This window comes from Schistocerca serialis, chromosome 7, assembly GCF_023864345.2.
Source record: "Schistocerca serialis cubense isolate TAMUIC-IGC-003099 chromosome 7, iqSchSeri2.2, whole genome shotgun sequence".
Lineage (NCBI taxonomy): Eukaryota > Metazoa > Arthropoda > Insecta > Orthoptera > Acrididae > Schistocerca > Schistocerca serialis.
Window position 1 is genome coordinate 312,240,264 of NC_064644.1, and position 23,632 is coordinate 312,263,895.

Sequence of the window (23,632 nt, forward strand, 5' to 3'; positions counted from 1 at the left end):
GTTTTACTCGATGACTTTCCGTTTATTACTACGAACAGGGACCTTGCTGACAGGAAACCACGAATCCAGTCGCACAACTGAGGCGATACTCCGTAGGCACGCAGTTTGATTAGAAGACGCTTGTGAGGAACGGGGTCGAAAGCCTTCTGGAAATCTAAAAATATGGAATCAATTTGACATCCCCTGTCGATAGCACTTATTACTTCAGGAGTATAAAGAGCTAGTTGTGTTTCACAGGGACGATATTTTCTGAATGCGTGCTGACTATATGTCAATAAATCGTTTTCTTCGAGGTACTTCATAATGTTCGAATGCAGTATATGTTCTAAAACCCTGCTGCAAATCGACGTTAGTGATATCGGCCTGTAATTCAGCGGATTACTCCTACTGCCCTTTTTGGGTATTGGTGTGACTTGAGCACTTTTCCAGTCTTTACGTACGTATCTTTCTGTGAGCGAGTGGTTGTATATAATTGCTAAATATGGAGCTATTTTATCAGCATACTCTGAGAGGAACCTGACTGGTATACAATCTGGACCAGAGGTCTTGCCTTTATTAAGTGATTTAAGCTGCTTTGTAACACCGAGGATATCTACTTCTATGTTTCTCATCTTGGCAGTTGTTGTTGATTGGAATTCAGGAATATTTACTTCGTCTTCTTTGGTGAATGAGTTTCGGAAAACCGTGTTTAATAACTCTGCTTTAGTGGCACTATCATCAGTGACTTCACCGTTGTTATGGCGCAGTGAAGGTATTGATTGTGTCTTGCCACTGGTGTGCTTTATGTACAACCAGAATCTCTTTGGGTTTTCTGCCAGATTTCGAGACAGAATTTCGTTGTGGAAATTATTAAAAGCATCTCGCATTGAAGTACGCACCATATTTCGAACATCTGTAAAACTTTGGCAATCTTGGGGATTTTGCGTTCTTTTAAATTTGGCATGCTTTTTCTTGTAAATATGCCATTATCTACATCAGGCGTGGGCAACCTTCGGTGACCTGTGACCCTGATTTACATACTTAATTTCATGGTCTGCCTCGTCACTTGACACTACAGCACTGCTCCTATCGCATACGGTCATAGCTATGGTGTCGATGACGTTAATATCTATGGGATAATGCACTGACATGCATGGCTCCGATCATCGCAGCTACTGCATCAGAACAGGTTCCTGCAAGTTGGCTCCACTGCCGATTGAACGTTTCGAAGACTTTTTCACTTTTTTCAAATATATTTTCGCCATATTCTTTTTTTGAGTCATCAGTTTGTTTTGATACAACGCGCCACGAACTCCTCTCCTGCGCCAGGCTCTTCATCTCAGAGTAGCACTTGCAAACTATGACTTCAGTTGTTTGCTGGGTGTATTCCAATCTCTGTCTTCCTATACAGTTTTTACCCTCTGCATCTCTCTTTAGTACCATGGAACTTATTCCATGGTGTCTTAACGAATGTCCTGCGATTCTGTCCCTTCTTATTGTCAATGTTTTCCATATACTCCTGTCCTCGCCGATTCTTCGGAGAACCTCCTCTATCCTTACCTCGTTAGTTAACTAATTTTCAGTATTCTTCTGTACCATCACATCTCAAATGTTTGGAATCTTTTATGGTTTTCCCACGGTCCATGTTGCACTACATACAATGCTGTGCTCTAAACGTACATTCTCAGAAATTTCTTCCTCAAATTAAGTCCTATGGTCAATACTAGTAAACTTCTCTTCGTAAGGAATGCCTTTTTTGACATTGCGAGTCCACTTTTTACGCCTTCCTTGCTCTGTCCATCACGCGTCATTTTACTTCCTAGGTAGCAGAACTCCTTAACTTCAATGTTTCGTGAGCACTAATCGTGATGTTAAATTTCTCGCTGTTCTCAACTACTTTGCATTACTTCCGTCTTTCTTCGATTTACTCTTAGTCCATATTCTGTTCTCTTTAGACTGTTCATTCCATTCAACGCATCCTGTAATTCTTTTTCACTTCCACTGAGTACAGCAATGTCAACAGCGGATCTTATCATTGCTATCCTTTCACCTTGAATTTTGATTCCACTCTTGAAACTTTCTTTTATTTCCGTCTTTCCTTCTTCGATGCATAGATTGAGCAGCAGGATCGAAAGACTATAAGACTATATAAGTGTCTTACAGCTTTTTTAATTAGACCACTTGGTTCTTGGTCTTCCACTTTTATTGTTCGCTCTTGACTCTAAAAATATCTTGCCCCATGCTACGTTGTCAAGTGCTTTTTCCAGGTCGACAAATCCTATGAATGTATCTTGATTTTTCTTTATTCTTGCTCGCATTATCAATCCCAACGTCAGAATTGCCTCTCTGGTGCCTGTACCTTTCCTAAAGCCAAACTGATTGTCATTTAACACATCCTCAGTTTTCTTTTCCATTCTTCTGTATATTATTCTTGTCAGTAACGTGGCTGCATGAGTTGTTAAACTGATTTCTCGATAATTCTCGCATTTGTTGGCTCTTGCTATCTTCGGAACTGTGTGGATGATGTTTTTGCGAAAGTCAGACGGTGGACCTCCAGACATCACAAACGTGAATAATCGTTTTGTTGCCACTGACCCCAATGACTAGAAATTCTGAAGGAATTTTATCGATCCATTCTGCCTTATTTGGTCTTAAGTCTTCCAAAGCTCTTTTAAATTCTAATGCTGGATCGCTTATCTTTACTATATCAACGCCTGTTATTTCTCCTATCACTTTATCATACAAGTCTTCTCCTCATGGAAGTCTTCAAATTACTTTTCCACCTATCCGCTGGTTCCTCTGCATTTAACAGTGGAATTCCAGTTGCACTCTTAACGTTACCACGCTTGCTCTTAATTTCACGGAAGATTGTTTCGATTTTGCTATAAGCTGAGTCAGTGCTTCCGACAGTCACTTCTTTTTAAATTTCTGCACATTTTTCATGCAGCCATTTCGCCTTAGCTTCCCTGCACTTCCTGTTTATTTCATTCCTAAATGACATGTATTTGTGTATTCCTGCATTTCCCTGAACATTTTTGCACATCCTTCTTTCATCGATCAACTGAAGTACTTTCTCTGTTACCCATGGTTTCTTTGCAGCTACCTTATTTGTACCTGTGTTTTTCTTTCCAACTTCTGTGATGGCCCTTTTTATAGGCGTCCATTCCTCTTCCTTTGTACTGCCTACTGAGCTATTTCTTATCGCAGTTTCTACAGACCTAGAGAACTTCAACAATATTTCTTCGGTCCTTAGTACTTCCTATCCCACTTCTTTGCTTATAGATTCTTTCTGACTAATCTCTTAAACTTTATCCTTTTCTTCATTACTACTACATTGCCATTTAACCCATACCTGCTCCTGGGTACGCCTTACAATCCAGTATCCGATTTCGGAATCTCTCCCTGACCATGAGGTAATCTAACTGAAATCTTCCCACATCTACCGACCTTTACCAAGGATACTTCCTCCTCTTGTGATTCTTGAACAGAGTATTAGATATTACTAGCTGAAATTTATTACAGAACTCAAGTAGTCTTCCTCCTCCGTCATTCATAGTATCAATCTCATATTCTCCCATAACCATTTCTTCTATTCCTTCCCCCACAGCCCCCCATGACTATTAGATTTTCATCTCCATTTACGTACTGCATTACCCGTTCAGCATCCTCATATTCTTTCTCTATTTCTTCATCTTCAGCTTACGACGTCAGCATGTGTACCTGAACTGTCACTGTTGGTGTTAGTTCGGTGTTGATTCTGATGAGAACAACCCTTTCACTGAACTGTTCACAGTAACAAAATCTCTGCCCTACGTTCCTATTCATACCGAATCCTACTCCCGTTGTACTATTTGCTACTGCTGTTGATGTTACGCTATACTCATCTGACCAGAAATCCTTGTCTTCTTTCCATTGCAGTTCGCTGACCCCAACTGTATCTAGATTGGGCTTTAGCATTTCTATTTTCATTTTTTCTAGCTTCCCTACCACGTTCAAACTTCTGACATTTCACGCCACGACTCTTAGAACGTTATCCTTTTGTTGCCTGTTCAATCCTTTTCTCATGGTCACCTCCCCTTTGACAGTCCCTTCTCAGAGATCCGAATGGGGGACTATTCCGGAATTATTTTCCAATGGAGAGATTATCACGACATTTTTTCAATTACATGCCACATGTCCTATGGATACACATTACATGTCTTCAATGCAGTGGTTACCATTGCCTTCTGCATCCTCATGCCGTTGATCGCTGTTGATTCTTCCGACTTTAGGGGCAGTTTCCCACTCCCAGGGCAAGAGAGTTTCTCGAACCTCTTTGACAAGGCTGTTGGCAGAATGAGGGTGACATGAGCGGAATCAGCAAAACTTTCACTTGTCTCCGTCATGAGCTGCAAACCCGAGGCGAGCCAAGCGGCGGCGGAAATATCAGAAAATGTTGCACTGGTGGAGTACAATACGAGCACCTCCTTCTCTCGCACGAATTTTTTCCGCGGGCCGGATTGGAACCAATCGACGGCCGGAACCGACTCGCGTGTCGCCAGTTGCTCACCCGTTGTCTGCACCTACAAATATATACTCTCAAAACCACCGTGAAGCATATGGCAGGTGATAATCCCTATCATACCTCGGATTAAGGTTTCTTCCCGTTCCATCATGTAAGAGGCATGGGATAAAGATTGTTTAAATGCTTCTTTGCGCTCTGTCCGCGGTCCCAACGTGTCTATAGTATACCCTAGATACATCCTTAATACTGGTCCTTCAGACTTTCTAAGTAGGCTTTCAGGGGAGAGCTGATGCCTCCCAAAGCGCCTGAGAGTTCAGTTCTTTCAGCATCTCCGTGACGCTCTCCTGTGGGTCAAACAAACCTGTCATCATTCGTGCTGCCCTTCTCTGTATATGTTCAGTATCCCTTGTTAGTCCTATTTCGTATGGGTCCCACACATTTGAGCGGTATTCTAGGATGGTTCCCACAAGTGTTTTTTGAGCACTCTCCTTTGTAGACTCACTGAATTTCTCTAGTACCCTATCAATGAACCGAAGTCTGCCACCTGCTGTGCATACAACTGATCCTAGTTCAGCGTTGCACTTCATATCCCAATAAATAGCTGCAACCAGGTATTCGTATGACTTGACTGACTTTGTGACTCACTGATGCTGCACACACAGGGTACAATATTTTATCGTTTCGTGACGTGTAAAAGTTTACATTTCCGGATATCAAAAGAAGGTTTTCAATCTTTGCAACACTTAGCAAGATCTCACAATAATTTTGCAGCTTTTTTTTTCAATCAGTACTTAATTACACTACTGGCGATTAAAATTGCTACACGCCGGCCAGAGTGGCCGAGCGGTTCTAGGCGCTACAGACTGGAACCGCGCAACCACTACGGCTGCAGGTTCGCTTCCTGCCTCGGGCATGGATGTGTGTGATGTCCTTAGGTTAGTTAGGTTTAAGTAGTTCTAAGTCTAGGGGACTGATGATCTCAGATGTTAAGCCCCATAGTGCTTAGAGCCATTTGAACCATTTGAACCAGACGTTTTCAATTGGTGAGAGATCTGGAGAATGTGCTGGCCAGGGCAGCAGTCGAACATTTTCTGTTTCCAGAAAGGCCCGTACAGGACCTGCAACATGCGGTCGTGCATTGTCCTGCTGAAACGTAGGGTTTCGCAGGGATCAAAAAATCGCTCTGAGCACTATGAGTCTTAACATCTGAGGTCATCAGTCCCCTAAAACTTAGAACTACTTAAACCTAACTAACCTAACGACATCACACACATCCATGCCCGAGGCAGGATTCGAACCTGCGACCGTAGCGGTCGCACAGTTCCAGACTGAAGTGCCTAGAACCGCTCGGCCACACTGGCCGGCTCGAAAGGATCGAATGAAGGGTAGAGCCACGGGTCGTAACACATCTGAAATGTAACGTCCACTGTTCAAAGTGCCGTCAACGCGAACCACCGATTCCATATTCTGCTAACAGTCATTGGATCTCGACCAACACGAGCAGCAATGTCGCGATACGATAAACCTCAATCGCGATAGGCTACAATCCGACCTTTATCAAAGTCGTAAATGTGATGGTACGTATTTCTCCTCCTTACACGAGGCATCACAACAACGTTTCACCAGGCAACGCCGGTCAACTGCTGTTTGTGTATGAGAAATCGGTTGGAAACTTTCCTCACGTCAGCACGTTGTAGGTGTAGCCACCGGCGCCAACCTTGTGTAAATGCTCAGACAAGCTAATCATTTGCATAATACAGCATCTTCTTCCTGTCGGTTAAATCTCGCGTCTGTAGCACGTCATCTTCGTGATGTAGCAATTTTAATGGCCAGTAGTGTAGAATAACTACATCATCTAGAAAAATCGGACGGTACTGTTAACATTTTCTACCAAGTAATTAATATACCAGTTTTAGTAATTTCGAGTAAATAGTCCCTAAACAAGTAGAGGGTACGCCACAAAGAACCGGAAAAAGATTTACTTCTTCTTACATTCTTCTCGCTAAATGACCAAGACGGTAAAACCAGAGAAGCTTACCAGCAGTGGTGCTTCCACAACACAGTTAGTGACTGGAACGGGAGCGTCAGAAGCATCTACACCGTAAAGTGGTCTGCGTAGATGTAGATGAACACTGTAAGATAAAAAAAAAAATTGCCCCAGTGCTAGTAGGACTCGCGCACTGAGGGTCCCGTACAAACCTAAATCTGTATACAGATGGTTCATACATTGTGGGAATCGAAAAACTAGACCATTCTTGCGTGTTATCTACAGTGATACTGGCAAGATATTTGTCCCAGGGATTCCAAGATTTTCGAGTATGTTTTAATTTCAATAATATAAACGCGACGTAGTATCATGCACGATGCGGGCGACCCTTATTATAACAGTCAGTAGGTCTTCTTTGAAGTTAACTGGGCGCAATGGTAAATGTCAGCTATGTCAAGGAGTGACTTTATTGCTCATATGACGTGTTTCACAAATTACCCATCATATACCCAGGAGCGATTAATGCACGTGGATACTGCATTTCAGGTTGTATGTGAAACAAACAATCGCATGATGCTTGATTCAGAACATTGCGATCCAGTCAGTCTGAATGCAAAAGTACTGATTGTTTTAACGTTTGATATGTTAACAAGCTTTCGCTTTTTTTCCTTTATTTGCACTGTGAAACCTTAGTTCTTGTCAAATTTCATTATTCTAGGCCAACGGGAAGTACTCTAAAGGTTTTCACGATTAAGTTTGAGAGTAGTATCAAAATATAATACCTAAAGGACCTACTTTTGATTGCATTGACTTAGAAGCCTACATTTATCACACCCCCAAGGCCCTGTAGATCTTAGTATGGGACATAAATTTCAACTTGAGACGTCCATCCGTTCCTGAGAAAAATGGTTTTCTATCAGTCGGACAGACAGACGGATATCAAACTTGATCCTATAAGGGTTCCGTTTTTACCAACTGAGGCACGGAACCTTAAGAAATGACGCACAACGAAGAAGTTATCCGAATAGGACGGAAATCGGTTGATATGATGTACTTCACGTGAGAATAGTTCCCGTTCCCCGGAGGCTGGGAAACACACTTGGTTGCCCACGAAAGCGACCGACATTCGCCTACTGTCGGGGCCTGGAAATGATTCGTTACGAAAGATGCTGTCAACAACTGGCTGAAGCACCAGGCAGCACCATTCTTTGATGAAGGAATAAATAAGCTGGTATCACTGCATGACAAATATTTAGATACCGGTGGCGAGTATGTGGGGAAGTAATGTCGATTTTCTACAGTTTCCAGCCCTTAAGCTGGGTCTACCTGGAACATAAGCCTGGCCATCTAGCCCTGTTTTTGCGCCATCTTTCTGTGTTCACTCTGGTCCTGTCCTCGCCTCATTTTTCAACACACTCCTCCATATCTTCCAGCCATCTATCCATTGGTCTTCCTCTTGGTCATTTCCTTCATGGGAATCGTCTTGTTTTCCAGTCTCTTTAAGTGTCCGTACCATATTAACCTTGACGTTTCTATCCTGGTCTACAAGAGTTCCTCTTTCACTATTTCCCTTACCCTTTCATTTCTCATCGTATCTCTCCTTGTCACTTGTATCCTACTTCTGAGGAATTTCATTTCAAATGCCTACAATCTGATTATGTCTCTTTTCTTTACTACCCGTGTTTCAGAGACATAGGCCAAGATGGGATGTAATAACTTCTATGTGGGATGAACAGTAATAAAACCGACAAACTGCAGGGACGGATCCCTGACTGGAAATGGAGGAAAGCAGTCCTATGAACATCTGTCCGGAAATGCTTCGTTGCCACGGTAGATGGCGCTGACGAATGACAATTCCTATGACCACGCGCCTCATGTATTGCAAGCTATGTGCCTGACGCAGCATACTGTAAGCAGCAGAATGGTCCGGTATTCGTGTCGGCAACAGGCTCAGATGGTGTTTGTGTACGGCTATAGTCAAAACAAGTACCCTCACAGACACCAACCGCATCACACAACATTTCAAGCAATTTTTGGACGTCTGTGTGATCATGGGTCCTTTCAGACAGACGAATATGCAGGAAAGCGACGGACTGTGCGTACACCAGATTTGGAAGACCAGGTTCTACAGGTTACTGAGATGAAAACAGTACAAGCTGCAGGCAAGTGGCTCACCAACATAGTGTAATTCAAGGTACTACTGTTTATATCCTGAATGACAGCCGCTACTCTCTCTGTCAGCTGCAATCGCGTGAGGCCACTTTGAACATCTGTTGTGACGCGGATGCGGTGCAGCTCTGTACTGTGTTCCGGGACGATTTGTTGTCATTGCATGCACACCGTTCATTTACGGACACATGTTCAGGCCCGTACAGTTTGTAGCTTTTATTAATGTTCACCTTGTATATTACTTCCTTGCTTTTTTGTGGGACATCTTTGTTCCCAATGAGGCTCTCAATACATCGCAGGAATGCTTCTCCCTGCCTGCAACGTTCACTAATCACTTTCGTCTATCACACTTTCCACCTACTTCAGTTGCTCACATACAATCCTTATTCCGCTAGTTGGTCTACGTTTCTTTCTAGTTGTAACCAGAGTCTCACGCTTGTTGACATTAAATTTCATTGGATACCCACCCACAGTTTCTCCCCAAGCATCCAGTTGTTCCTTAATCTCCCCCTCCCTGTTTTCCCAGATGATCAAGTCATCCGCGAACACCACTGCTTTCATTTCGTTTTCTGTAGTTATTTCTGCCACTTTAGTCATTATCCCATCCGAGACCCCAATGAAGAGGAGAGGTGACAATGCACTGCCCTGCTTCACGCCACTTATTTGCTGGAACCAGTCCGCTTTTCATTTTCTTCTTTAACACAACTCGGACTTCCAGAATACATCTCCTCCACATCTGTTTTTCCACTCCTTTCTAGTAGCCCCAAGACCTCTTTTCTACTGACGCTATCAAACGCATTTTCTTTATCGAGAAGGGCCATCAAACGGTTTTCCTCAAATTCATACCGAGCGAGGTGGCGCAGTGGTTAGCACACTGGACTCGCATTCGGGAGGACGACGGTTCAATCCCGCGTCCGGCCATCCTGATTTAGGTTTTCCGTGATTTCCCTAGATCACTTCGGGCAAATGCCGGGATGGTTCCTTCGAAAGGGCACGGCCGATTTCCTTCCCCATCCTTCCCTAATCCGAGCTTGTGCTCCGTCTCTAATGACCTCGTTGTCGACGGGACGTTAAACACTAATCTCCTCCTCCTCAAATTCATTTTGGTTCTCCCGGAGCTGCATTATTCCAAAGATGCGGTCAGTAGTTGACCTCCCAGATTGAAGCCATTTTGTTCCTCTCTCAGTCAGTTCTCGACTCTTGTTCGGATTCTGCTCTCCAGGATCTTTTCTTACCTTAGCACATTGTGGTATCAGTGTGACCCCTGTAGTTTCTACAGTCTTTTCTACTTCCTTTCTTGAATGTAGGGACAATTAGTGCCCTCTTTCAATCTTCTGGAGTCTTTTTCTCATTCCCCACCACCGTCATCACGCGATACAGCCATTGTTCCCCACCTTCCCTGCTGCCTTCACCACTTACTTCGTCCATACCTGGTGCCTTTTCTCCTATCATCTTGTCCAGTGCCATTTCTATTTCCTTCGATCTCCGATCCTTTCCTCTCCTCCAGTATTAACTTCTACCTCCTTTCGTCTGTAATCCTCATCTCCAAGTCCATCCCGTTTTAGCAAGTACTTAAAGTATTCCCTCCACACTATCGTCATTGTCTCTTTGTTATTAAACTCTCTCTCATTTCTATCCATCATTGTTGCATTCCTTCTCAAACCTCTCCTCTTGCATTATATCATTCTACACTCCTGGAAATGGAAAAAAGAACACATGGACACCGGTGTGTCAGACCCACCATACTTGCTCCGGACACTGCGAGAGGGCTGTACAAGCAATGATCACACGCACGGCACAGCGGACACACCAGGAACCGCGGTGTTGGCCGTCGAATGGCGCTAGCTGCGCAGCATTTGTGCACCGCCGCCGTCAGTGTCAGCCAGTTTGCCGTGGCATACGGAGCTCCATCGCAGTCTTTAACACTGGTAGCATGCCGCGACAGCGTGGACGTGAACCGTATGTGCAGTTGACGGACTCTGAGCGAGGGCGTATAGTGGGCATGCGGGAGGCCGGGTGGACGTACCGCCGAATTGCTCAACACGTGGGGCGTGAGGTCTCCACAGTACATCGATGTTGTCGCCAGTGGTCGGCGGAAGGTGCACGTGCCCGTCGACCTGGGACCGGACCGCAGCGACGCACGGATGCACGCCAAGACCGTAGGATCCTACGCAGTGCCGTAGGGGACCGCACCGCCACTTCCCAGCAAATTAGGGACACTGTTGCTTCTGGGGTATCGGCGAGGACCATTCGCAACCGTCTCCATGAAGCTGGGCTACGGTCCCGCACACCGTTAGGCCGTCTTCCGCTCACGCCCCAACATCGTGCAGCCCGCCTCCAGTGGTGTCGCGACAGGCGTGAATGGAGGGACGAATGGAGACGTGTCGTCTTCAGCGATGAGAGTCGCTTCTGCCTTGGTGCCAATGATGGTCGTATGCGTGTTTGGCGCCGTGCAGGTGAGCGCCACAATCAGGACTGCATACGACCGAGGCACACAGGGCCAACACCCGGCATCATGGTCTGGGGAGCGATCTCCTACACTGGCCGTACACCACTGGTGATCGTCGAGGGGACACTGAATAGTGCACGGTACATCCAAACCGTCATCGAACCCATCGTTCTACCATTCCTAGACCTGCAAGGGAACTTGCTGTTCCAACAGGACAATGCACGTCCGCATGTATCCCGTGCCACCCAACGTGCTCTAAAAGGTGTAAGTCAACTACCCTGGCCAGCAAGATCTCCGGATCTGTTCCCCATTGAGCATGTTTGGGACTGGATAAAGCGTCGTCTCAGGCGGTCTGCACGAACGCTGGTCCAACTGAGGCGCCAGGTGGAAATGGCATGGCAAGCCGTTCCACAGGACTACATCCAGCATCTCTACGATCGTCTCCATGGGAGAATAGCAGCCTGCATTGCTGCGAAAGGTGGATATACACTGTACTAGTGCCGACATTGTGCATGCTCTGTTGCCTGTGTCTATGTGCCTGTGGTTCTGTCAGTGTGATCATGTGATGTATCTGACCCCAGGAATGTGTCAATAAAGTTTCCCCTTCCTGGGACAATGAATTCACGGTGTTCTTATTTCAATTTCCAGGAGTGTATATTGAACTTTCTCACTTTCTCTATTAACCTCCTCGGTCATCTTTGCCTATTTTTTCTATCCACTTTCTTCTCAGCCACTGTCTTATTTGCCACTTTCTTCTTTTTCTTATACTCCTCTCTTGCTAATTCAGTACTTTCTTCCTTTCCACTATCTCCTTGACTCTTTCATTCCACCTCGTTGCCTCCTTCCACTGTTTTCTGCCATTTGTCCTTCCGCATACAGCTACTGCAGCTTCTATCATAGCACTTTTAAATCGTCCCTATTCCTCTGTTTCTGCTTTTGGCTCATCCTCTGGTTCTTTGACTTCCTTTACCTTCAGTTGCCACACTCCTTTCCAGTCTCCTTACCTGTAAGTACGCCGTCCGCTGTGGCAGACCGGTTCTAGGCGCTTCAGTCCGGAACCGCGCGACCGCTACGGTCACAGGTTCGAGTCCTGCCTTGGGCATAGATGTGTGTGGTGTCCTCAGGTTAGTTAGGTTTAAATAGTTCTAAGTTCTAGAGGACTGACGACTTCAGATGTTAAGTCCCGTAGTGCTCAAAGTCATTTGAACCTGTAAGTACAGATTGTAAATGAAAACAATTTTAATACATTTTTCTTTTTCTAATAGCCAGTAGTTTCATTTAGGAGTAGCGCGCTGCACTGTCCCTGACGGCGGCCGACCGGCTGTGCTTGCAGACGCGGAGCCGGTGTCGCGGCTAGCGGCGGAGAGCGGCGGTCGCGCTCGGCCACGCAGGACGCGCTGGCGCCGCTCCACGTCGCGCGAGAGCCACGTGGAGGCGCTGCTCGTGGCCGACGCCTCCATGCTCGAGTACCACCGCGAGCCGAGCGCAGTCGAGACCTACATCCTCACCGTCATGAACATGGTCGCCTCGCTCTACCTCGACCCCTCCATCGGCAACCCCATCAACATCGTCGTCGTGCGCATCGTGCTGCTCAGCGACGGAGAGGTACTGCTGCTGCTGCAACTCACCCCTATCTGTCTGTCTGCCTCCCACTTTCGTCTCACGAAAATTCTTCTTGTAACCTACAGACAAACAAATGTACAAAATTTTTTCTTTATCTCTCTTTGGCCATCAGTCTGTTTACCACAGGGTGTTTATTTTAACATGTGACATCTAAATATCTCGAAACGACACATCTTACGAAAAAAAGGTTCTAGGTGAAACGTTAATATTAGTAAAGGAGATATCTGTCTGTGCCACAACAGGCCACCTTCTAACCGCCTCTCTTGCATGGGAGGCGTCAACTTCGTATTTTCAAGATGGGAATTGTTCATTATATGGCATATTCTGATCCTACGCAAAAAAATACGTACGATTCCCGCAAACCATTCTTTCACATTCGTGGCATCTGGCACTGTAATCGGCAAATATCAAGTGCGCCTGTTTTTACAACTAAGAACCGACACATTCGGTTCTACGCTATGTGATCAAACGTATCCGGACACCTGGCTGAAAATGACTTACAGGTTCGTGGCCCCCTCCATCGGTAATGCTGGAATTCAATATGGTGCCGGCCCACCCTTAGCCGTGATGACAGCTTCCACTCTCGTAAGCATACGTTCAATCAAGTGTTGGAAGGTTTCTTGGGGAATGGCAGCCCATTCTTCACGGAGTGCTGCACTGAGGAGAGGTATCTATGTCAGTCGGTGAAGCCTGGCACGATGTCAGCGTTCCAAAACATCCAAAAGGTGTTCTGTAAGATTCAAGTCAGCACGCTGTGCAGGCCAGTCCACGACAGGAATGCTATTGTCGTGTAACCACTCCGCCACAGGCCGTGCATTATGAACAGGTGCTCGATCATGTTGAAAGATGCAATCACCATCCCCGAATCGCTCTTCAACAGTGGGAAGCAAGCAGGTTATTAAAACATCAATGTAGGCGTGTGCTGCGATAGTGCCACGCGCAACAACAAGGGATGCAAGCCACCTAGATGAAAAAGACGACCACACCATAACACCATCGCCCCCGAATTTTACTGTTGGCACTACACACGCTGGAAGATGATGTTCACCGGGCATTCGCCAAATCCCACTCCCTGCCATCGGATAGCCACATCGTGTACCGTGACTCGTCACTCCACACAACATTTTTTCACTGTTCAATCGTCCAATGTTCACGCTCCTTACACCAAGCGAGGCGTCGTTTGGCATTTACCGGCGTGACCCGTAGCTTATGAGCAGCCGCTCGACCATGAAATCCGTGTTTTCTCAACCCCCGCTTAATTGTCATAGTACTTGCAGTGGATCCTGATGCAGTTTGGAATTCCTATGTGATGGTCTGGATAGATGTCTGCCTATTATATATTACGACCCTCTTCAACTATGGGCGGCCTCTGTCAGTCAACAGACGAGGTCGGCCTGTACGCTTTTGTGCTGTACGTGTCCCTTCACGTTTCCACTTCACTATCATATCGGAAACAGTGGACCTAGGGATATTTAGGAGTGTGGAAATCTCACGTACAGACGAATGACAAGTGACACCCAAACACCTGACCACGACCGAAGTCCGTGAGTTCAGCGGAGCATTCCATTCTGCTCTCTCACGATGTCTAATGACTACTGAGGTCGCTGATATGAAGTACCAGGCAGTATGTGGCAGTACGTATGTTTTTTGGGGTATCCGTATACTTTTGATCACATAGTGTGTGTTTCATTTATGATGTAAATGTAAACCTTTGTGTTATAACGGTTGATGTTCGAAATTAACTTTAGTGTTGCAAATATGACTGTATAGTTGACCGGTCAGCCCTTTAAATGCCTGCTTAGAATCCACATGTAGGGTGATCCAGAAAAAAATGCCGTAGATGTAATAGTTTCATGTTCCCATCGGGATGCTTGATATCGGTGAGTCTCCTTGCCTCTCATAACTGGAGTGCTGAATTTGGTGAGTCCCTCTGCCTCTCACCACTGGGGTGCTTGATTTCGGTGAGTATCCGTGGCCTGTCCGCCTGTCACTGGCACCTCACGGGCACTTTACCTTATTGCAATGTTTGTGGTTTGTATTCCGCTGGCAGCCGTTTGGCGGCCATGGCGAGAGTTGTCGGTGGTTGGATGGTAACGCACACCGTATTCAGTCACCCTGATGACGGAGTTCGAGAGGGACAGCCACCGTAATCAAACAGTCCGGTGGTTTGGGGACTCACTACAATCAACGACTTAGGGAACAGAAAACTACCGTAAAAGTAGTTCATTTGCCAGAAATGTCAATGTCTAGCCATACTATTTGTGCAATATAATAACATCTGCAACATTAAAGCAACGTTTTAACATAACTATCGATCGTTAGAACACGAAGGCTTACATTTACATTAAAATGAAATGTAGAATCAAATGCGGCGGTTATTCATTGCAAAAACTGCCACTATTGATATTTGTCGATTACAGTGTCATCTGCTACGATTGGAAAACAGAAGTTTGAGTAAACCGTACATATTTTTTGGGGTAGAATGCAAATACGCAATAAAAATGGGGAATTCTCATTTTGAAAATACAAAGCTGACACCGCCCATGGGGATGGGATAGATAGGAAGGTGGGCAGTTGTAGCTCTGCCGAATGTCCCCTTTATTAATAGTGACTTTTTCACCTACAACGTTATCTAAGTACGATGCGTTGTTTTCGAGGTATTTCGTTGCCTCAGGTTAAAACCACACACTGTATGAGAGACAGTCACATGAAAACGAGAGAACGGAAAAACAAACTCTTAAATATTTCAAAAGTAATCGCCAAATTTGGTAATACATTTATCCGATTGTGAGAAAAGACGGTCAACGCCCACGTGGAAAATTTTTTGTGGTTACCTGCTGAACCATGATTGTGGCCAGGCGTGCACTTTTTCGAAGTAAAGCGACGGCCACGGATGTCTTTCCTCAGGGCTACAAAAACATGGAAACTGCAATGGAAGAGATTGGGTCTGGGTGGAGGTGTGTAAGGGCTTCCCAGCGGAACTTCTGCAGTCGAAACATCCTTAGCCACCTGTAGGCCCGCCTACAGAGGATCGAGAACAGAGTAGCAGGATAATGTCCGCCCACACGCAGCCGAGGTTGCTTCGACTACGCTGCAGAAATTTCGCTGGAAAACCTTTACACATCTTGCACAAAGTCCCAATCTCTTCCCATGCGATTTCTATTTTTTTTAACCCCGCCATGAAGGCACTGACCGTCTTTTCTTGGAGTACGATAAATGTGTTAACAGTTATGATCATTACTTTTGAAATAATAATCAGTTTACTTACTTTTATCCATCTGTCTCGTTTTCATTTGACTGCCCTGTATGTATTCCTCTTCCTCTCTGCAAATGGGCTATACTTGGACAAACCATATCCCGCAGAGAATGTTTCAAACAAACTGACGTAAATAAGGTGATAATATGAGCCATTCTGTTGAATTAATGTGATATAAATATTTGCATGCACTCTCTCTAATGTTAACTGGTTAAAAGCAAGTTTTCCGTGCCCTCACGAATGTTAATTTGCAATCTGACATACTCAAGACTTTCGTGGTTAACATAATTACCTTTTACTCATTCAAATCGTATAGAGATATAGGTCCACGATTGTTTTTCGACTGTTTGTGTTATTATGGCCAAGGATTCAATCAAATAATCATTTAATGTTGTAATTCGCTTCTGATTATTAGAATGTTTATTGCGATTGCAGTTTCAACAATTTGTCATTTTCAATCCTAGTGGGGCCCTCTACACCCTACAACAAGTCGTGAATTGCTGGAACACAGTTCTCAGTAGTCTGAATGGAACGTTTTATTTTTACGAAAGTGAAATGCTATTTTTATGCTCGCCGTATGGCTCTTGCTGATATATATATAATCAGCAAGAGCCATACGGCGAGCATAAAAATAGCATTTCACTTTCGTAAAAATAAAACGTTCCATTCAGACTACTTTTATATATATATATATATATATATATCTAGGGTGTTTCAAAAATGACCGGTATATTTGAAACGGCAATAAAAACTAAACGAGCAGCGACAGAAATACACCGTTTGTTGCAATATGTTTGGGACAACAGTACATTTTCAGGCGGACAAACTTTCGAAATTACAGTAGTTACAATTTTCAACAACAGATGGCGCTGCAAGTGATGTGAAAGATATAGAAGACAACGCAGTCTGTGGGTGCGCCATTCTGTACGTCGTCTTTCTGCTGTAAGCGTGTGCTGTTCACAACGTGCAAGTGTGCTGTAGACAACATGGTTTATTCCTTAGAACAGAGGATTTTTCTGGTGTTGGAATTCCACCGCCTAGAACACATCTCATCTGCATGTGAAGCCATTCCGTCAGACACGTTGTCAAAGGTTTCGGGTAATTTCATTCAGAGACTACACCATATTATTGCTACGCATGGTGGATATGTGGAAAATATCGTACTATAGAGTTTCCCAGACCGCAGCGCCATCTGTTGTTGAAAATTGTAACTACTGTAATTTCGGAAGTTTGTCTGCCTGAAAATGTACTGTTGTCCCAAGCATATTGCAACAAACGGTGTATTTCTATCGCTGCTCGTTTAGTTTTTATTGTCGTTTCAAATATACCGGTCTTTTTGAAACACCCTGTATATATATATATATATATATATATATATATATATATATATATATATATATATGTGTGTGTGTGTGTGTGTGTGTATGCCCAGGTATACTTATAGCACCATACGTATTTGCATTCAGACAGTTTGAAACTATGTTCCAGCACTTCACTTCTTAATGATGTAGAATAGGCTTCAAAAATGCACATAAGTGTCTTATCAGTTCTAACGTTTTGTTTCTTCATGTTTAATGCTATCGCATTTCATTTTATAATAATATTATTTGCTTCCAGTATGCGTGAAAGTGATAAAATTTTTAACAGTCATAAACCGAATAACTACATTCAGTAATTACATTAAGACTGCAGATCCAGTCCTCATCAAAATTAAATAATTCACTTTGTGACAATATATTTATTTATTTACTAATTCTGAACAATAGTAGATGGTAAAACCGACATCATCACAAGATTCAATATGGTCGAAGACAGTGTTGCAAACACAAAAATAGTTATCATACGAAAACATTGACAACTATACTAACAACAACAGTGACACAAATCTTCTAACTTTAACTGTCACACATTGACCACGTACATACTCTTTCAACCTGTGTGTCGTTACGCCACTCTTAGATCGTCAACCAAACTGTACCTCATAATGGCAACATGACACTTGAACATATTATACTGCACATTCCCGTGATTCATAACTTAAAAGGTGTCCTATATACATGAAAATAACGCTTCTAAAAATCAAAATCTATCATAATATTATAAGAAATAATCGCTGACCTGAAGGCTAGCGCCATGCGTATCAGTCTATACCATTTGACGTACAAATATGAATTTGGAAACATCATCGGGGCCTAGAATATCATCGATACCCCTGTGCTGTAACGATTCCGTGGATGACAACGAATAGGGTGCTGCTACGAAATGAAAGGGCACCCCAGGCCATTACTCCTGCTCGTCGGTCCGTATGGCGGTTGATTGTCACGTTTGTATCCCACCGCTATCACGGAAGCTTCCAGACTTCGCTGGTCAATGGGGCTCAGTTCGAAGCTGGACTCATCTCTGAGGACAGTTCTATTCCAATCAATGAGATTCCAGGGCAGAGACGTGTCTGTAGACCCGGGATACCAAACTGACTGCCGCCCGCATACAGCCCCACAACCAGGAGTGATCTGGGATGCCATTTCATTTCGTAGCAGGAACCCTTTCGTTGTCATCCGCTGCACCCTTACAACACAGTGGTACGTCGACGATATTCTATATCCTGTTTTATTGACCTTCGTGGCAAGCTGCCTTCGGCTTACACTTCAGCAAGTTAATGCCCGACGAGAGTTTCTACACAATAGCGCCTTTCTTAGCAATCATATACAACGGCTCACTTGACGAAAGGTCTGTTCCTAAACACTGGAAAGTAGCACAAGTCACACCAATATTCAAGAAAGGAAATAGGAGTAACTCATTGAATTACGGACCCATATCACTGACCTAAATTTGCAGTAGGATTTTGGAGCATATACTGTACTCAAACATTATGAATCACCTTGAAGAAAATGACATTGATACATAATCAACACGGATTCAGAAAATATCGTTCTTTTGCAATGAAGTAATGAGTGATGTCTACAAGGGATCTCAGATCGATTCCATATTCCTAGATTTCCAGAAGGCTTTTGATACCGTTCCTCACAAGCGACTATTTATCAGATTGCGTGCATGTGGAGTATCGTTTGAGTTGTCTGACTGGATTCGTGGGTTCCTCTCAGAGAAGTCACAGTTCGTAGTGATAGACGGTAAATCATCGAGTAGAACAGAAGTGACATCTGGTGTTTCTGATTACATAAGTGATCTAGGTGATAATCTGAGCAGCCCCCTTAGATTATTTGAAGACGACGCTGTAATTTACCGTCTAGTAAAATCATCAGACGATCGATTCAAATTACAAAATTATCTAGAGAGAATTTCTGTATGATGCGAAAAGTGGCAATTGGCACTAAAGAAAGAAAAGTAGGAGGTCATCCACATGGATACTAAAAGAAAACCGATAAATTTTTGGTTTACGATAAATCGCACTAATCTAATGGCTATCAATTCGACTACATACCGAGGAATTACAATTACGAGCAACCTAAATTGGAAATACCACGTAGATAATGTTGTGGGGAAAGCAAAACAAAGACTGCGCTTTGTTGGTAGAACAATTAGAAGATGCGACAAACCCACTTAAGAGACAGCCTACATTACACTTGTCTGTCTTTGGCTGGAATATCGCTGCGCGGTACGGGATCCTTATCAGGTAGGATTGGCGGTGGACATTGAAAAAGTGCAAAGAAGGGCAGCTCGTTTCGTCTTATCGCGCAGTAGGGGTGAAAGTGTCACTGATATGGTACGCGAGTTGGGGTGGCAGTCACAAGGCGGCTTTCTTTCCCGCGAGATCTATTTACGAAATTTCAACCACCAACTTTCTCTTCCGATTGCTAAAATATTTTGTTGACACCCACCTAAGTAGGGAGAAATGATCATCATAATAAAATAAGAGAATTCAGAACTCGAACGGAAAGATTTAGGTGTCCTTTTTCCCACGCGCCATTCGACAGTGGAATGGTAGAGAAGTAGTATGAAAATGGTTCGATGAACCCTCTGCCAGGCACTTAAGTGTGAATTGCAGAGTAACCATGTAGATGTCGATGTAGATGTCTTCGTACTTGCCAAAACCTACATCTGCCAGCAAGGTCGCCGGAACGGTCACCATCGGAGAACGTTTAGAACATTATGGGCCGGGCTCTCCCAATTCGGGAATCTGACTATCTGACGCGTCGTTTGGACAGAATTTTGCACGATATGCTTTAGGAGGACGTCTAACAACGTTCTGAATCAGTGCCAAGCCGAATAACTGCTAGCTTAAGGGTCAGAAGTGGATCAACGCGTTATTAACTTGCTCAATTTGTGAACCTGTTTTTCTTCAATAAATCGTCAAATTTTTCTGAAATTATAATCATTTGTTTGTGTGTACATCTACTGATCTCTGTTCCATTCTGAGTCGTGCGTGTTGCGTCGTTTTTTGTCCTAGAATGTATTTTACCTTAGCAAAGTGTGTAAAAAGTAATCCGTGTTTGTGTCGATGTTTTTATTTATTCATATTAAATTATCGACTTATGTAGGGAATTTGATGAAAGTATCGAGGTATATTAAGCTCCTCCTTGGACTGAGATAGCCAAGTTATTTCTAAAACCTGTTTTCAAAAAGTGTCTAAAACCAAGAGGTGCAGTGCTTTCACATCAAGTATGGTGGGATTAGCTGATTAAATTTATCTCCCATAATATCTGTAACCTCACTGCGAATAAAAGGTAGCTCAGGCTGTCAATAAATTCTGGCAACGTTCGGCATAATTTTTGAAAAGCAAACCGAAAGCGAATACTTGAATCATACGTCTACAAGTTGAACTCTTTAAATCAAACGTTTAGAGCGGTAGATCACGTCTTGGGGAATAACGTTAGTTAGAGAGAAAATTTTCACTGTCGCTTTTCGACGTCGCGACGCGTCCGTTTGTGTTGGTTATGCTCCTGAGAGACGACACGTCGTAGGCACGCTGCGGCATGCGCATGCCCTATGTGTTGCCTATAATCCAGTCATCTGCTCCGTGTGTAAGGGAGTAGGCACAGCCAAGTTAAAAGTTTCTGCACTTATTCTAATGGTTTTCCTGTTTGTAAGCACTCTATCAGTTAATTGTAGTAGGTAGTATGCTGCACACTTGGTTAGTAGACCCTGCTGGTTCTTTGAAATCTCGCCGTCCCAGGGCCAGCGAATAATAATCGATGAACGACTAGCGTTATAAGGAAGCATAAGCGTGTTTTTTGTCTCTAACAAAAGTTGTCCCGCATGAGGTGATCTACAATCGTTAGACGTTTGACTCAAAGACTTTGAAACACCCTCCTTGTAAAATGTTTGGTATGGCAAGAGAAACTTTCAAGCAATCTTAAGTTGTAGTCGAAAAATTATGGCACGTTATATGTTATACATGTGAACGTTTACACTGGAAACCAAGGATCCTTTAATCCAAGCAGTCGATCAGGTATAACTCGACTGCTTGATATCGATCTTTGAATGTTGAGTTCACATGTTCCAGTCTCAATCGTATCCGAGATAAATCTGTTTGTAGCTAATTTCATTTTCCGCGGCGACCTTTTGAATGCACAGGTAACTTTAAGAATATTCCCATGCAAATACGACTTGGAAAGTACTTGCAACAGCTTGAAGCTGCTATACATTCCTCATATCTAGTGCTTCGGTAATCCCGTCCATGGCGCCTGACTGGTCGTGTCGTGTTTCTCAGTGACCCTGAAGGTCTGTCGACGTACTTCTACTAAGGATTTGGAACGAAGAAAGGCCAAATAAGGTGAGAAAAGCGTGTTTGCGTCGCAAATGCTTATGGACACGTTAAAAACTATTTAATGACTCACTTCCAATTAAGCCATACAGGACCTGTCAACATTAGTTGCAAGAGACCATAAATATTCCTAGACTTTGTTAATTTTGTATATCTACTATTTGTGGTAGTTTCAAATAGTTGGATCTACAAAACAATTGAGATCCTATATGATTTTCACCTCTTCAGAACAGTCTGTAGAATCGCTTCTAATGTAAGTGCTTCATCTGAAAACAAGTGATATAGTTTTGTACGGAGTGGTATGTTAGATGTAACTTTCTTCATATGAACAGAGGATGTAGGGGCAAACCACGAAAGGCAGAATGATTAACTTTTTTCGTTGCCTATGTTAATAAAAACTTGCAAACAAATCATACAGCATGATCTGCCTCAAACGCTCAAGGTCATCAGCTTTTACTCTGTAGGTTAATACTGATTTTTTTCCATACGAAATAATATCCTGGGAATATATGAGAGACGCAAAACACTCGCTGCACATAAACTGAAATAACATTAATCTGTGATGTTCAGCTTCAGGCCTCTTGTAGACAACTGTTTGAACATGCACTCCCTTATGAAGTTCGACGGCAGCAACCGCTCATAACATTCTAATCTAAAGTAGGCATCAAAGAACGTAAAAGATTCACACATGTCCTATTAATTGGTCAATGTTTCCTCTCAGAATAGGCGTGCATTCTGAGTAAGTGGTTTTTTCGGAATTAAGACTGAACTGGAAAAGAATCTACAAATCAATAAGTCTACTTTGTACAGAGCTTTTTTTGTTCTTCATGATACACCCTACTATATCTCTGATTACGTTTCCGACCAATTAAAAATCAAATTTCTTGAAATAAGTCAAAAATAAGTCACATACTATCTCTTAGCTGCAGGAGAGTTATTTATAAAGAAAGTCTTTTATCATAGAAAATATACCTTTTCTGTAATTCGTTAATAAGCATTTAATGTTGATCTCGAAAGCCGTTCAGTCGGAATTTTCAAAAGCTCAGTAGAAGTGCACTTACGGTGCCACGGCTCTTCCTTCGCGTGCTGTTGTAACAGTTAGCGTGTTGAATGGAGGAAGTATAATGATCGGATGTGGGCAGCCAGTTTTTCTGTGCTTCGTAAATGAAGTTAGCTAGTATTCTGCGCTGTTAGGTCCCGAATTAACCACATCCTCGAATTCCGAATTAACGACATCCTCGAAAATTGTGACAAATTCGGAACTAAAATATACAAAGAGGTGATTACAATGACGACCGTAGATCTCAGGCTGTGCTACACATCAGTCTGTTACCACAGTCATTCTTTGGGTTTCATATTCGTTGCTTTCACCAGTTCACGACCAGTTTATCACATTCCAACCTAACCTAGACCTCGAGCTTTGCCAAAGATAAATCTATTACCACAATCGTGTTTTTGAGTACACATTCGTTGGGTTCGGAACCTCACACCCAGTTCATCACAGTGTAGCCTACACCTCCGTTAGATTCAGTGATTCTCATTGCCTACTGTGGGCCTACACTGCCATCCGACTGGATGCGATAAGCGATAACGAACTGACAACAGCAGAACGATACAAATGAGCCACCGTCTCTATAAGCGCACTGTAGCTTTTTCTTCTCTTGTTACTCCATTCTAATTCCACCTTTGAGACAGTTATGCATATTATTCACGGAAATCATTAAACCATCACCATCATCTTGAACATTTTCCATCCCCTGGCGGATCTGTTTGAAACATAAGCCTCGCCATCCAGTCCTGTTTTCCCATTATCTTTCTGTGTTCACTCTGGTCCATTCCTCGCCTCTTTTTTCAACACACTCCTCCATACCATTCAGCTGTCTATCCCATCGTCTTCGTTTGGTCTTTTCCTTTGCATCTCCATTTCTTCTTCTTGGGAATCC

General features: G+C 43.5%; 1 protein-coding gene across 1 annotated transcript in view; it reads left to right on the forward strand.

Annotated features, from left to right (window-relative positions):
* LOC126413038 (A disintegrin and metalloproteinase with thrombospondin motifs 12-like) overlaps window positions 1–23,632 on the forward strand; it is a 354,477-nt gene that overhangs the window by 75,808 nt on the left and 255,037 nt on the right. The window contains exon 5 of the mRNA XM_050082933.1: window positions 12,422–12,693. Coding sequence (XP_049938890.1) covers window positions 12,422–12,693 — 272 coding nt within the window. The remainder of the gene's footprint in view (window positions 1–12,421; window positions 12,694–23,632) is intronic.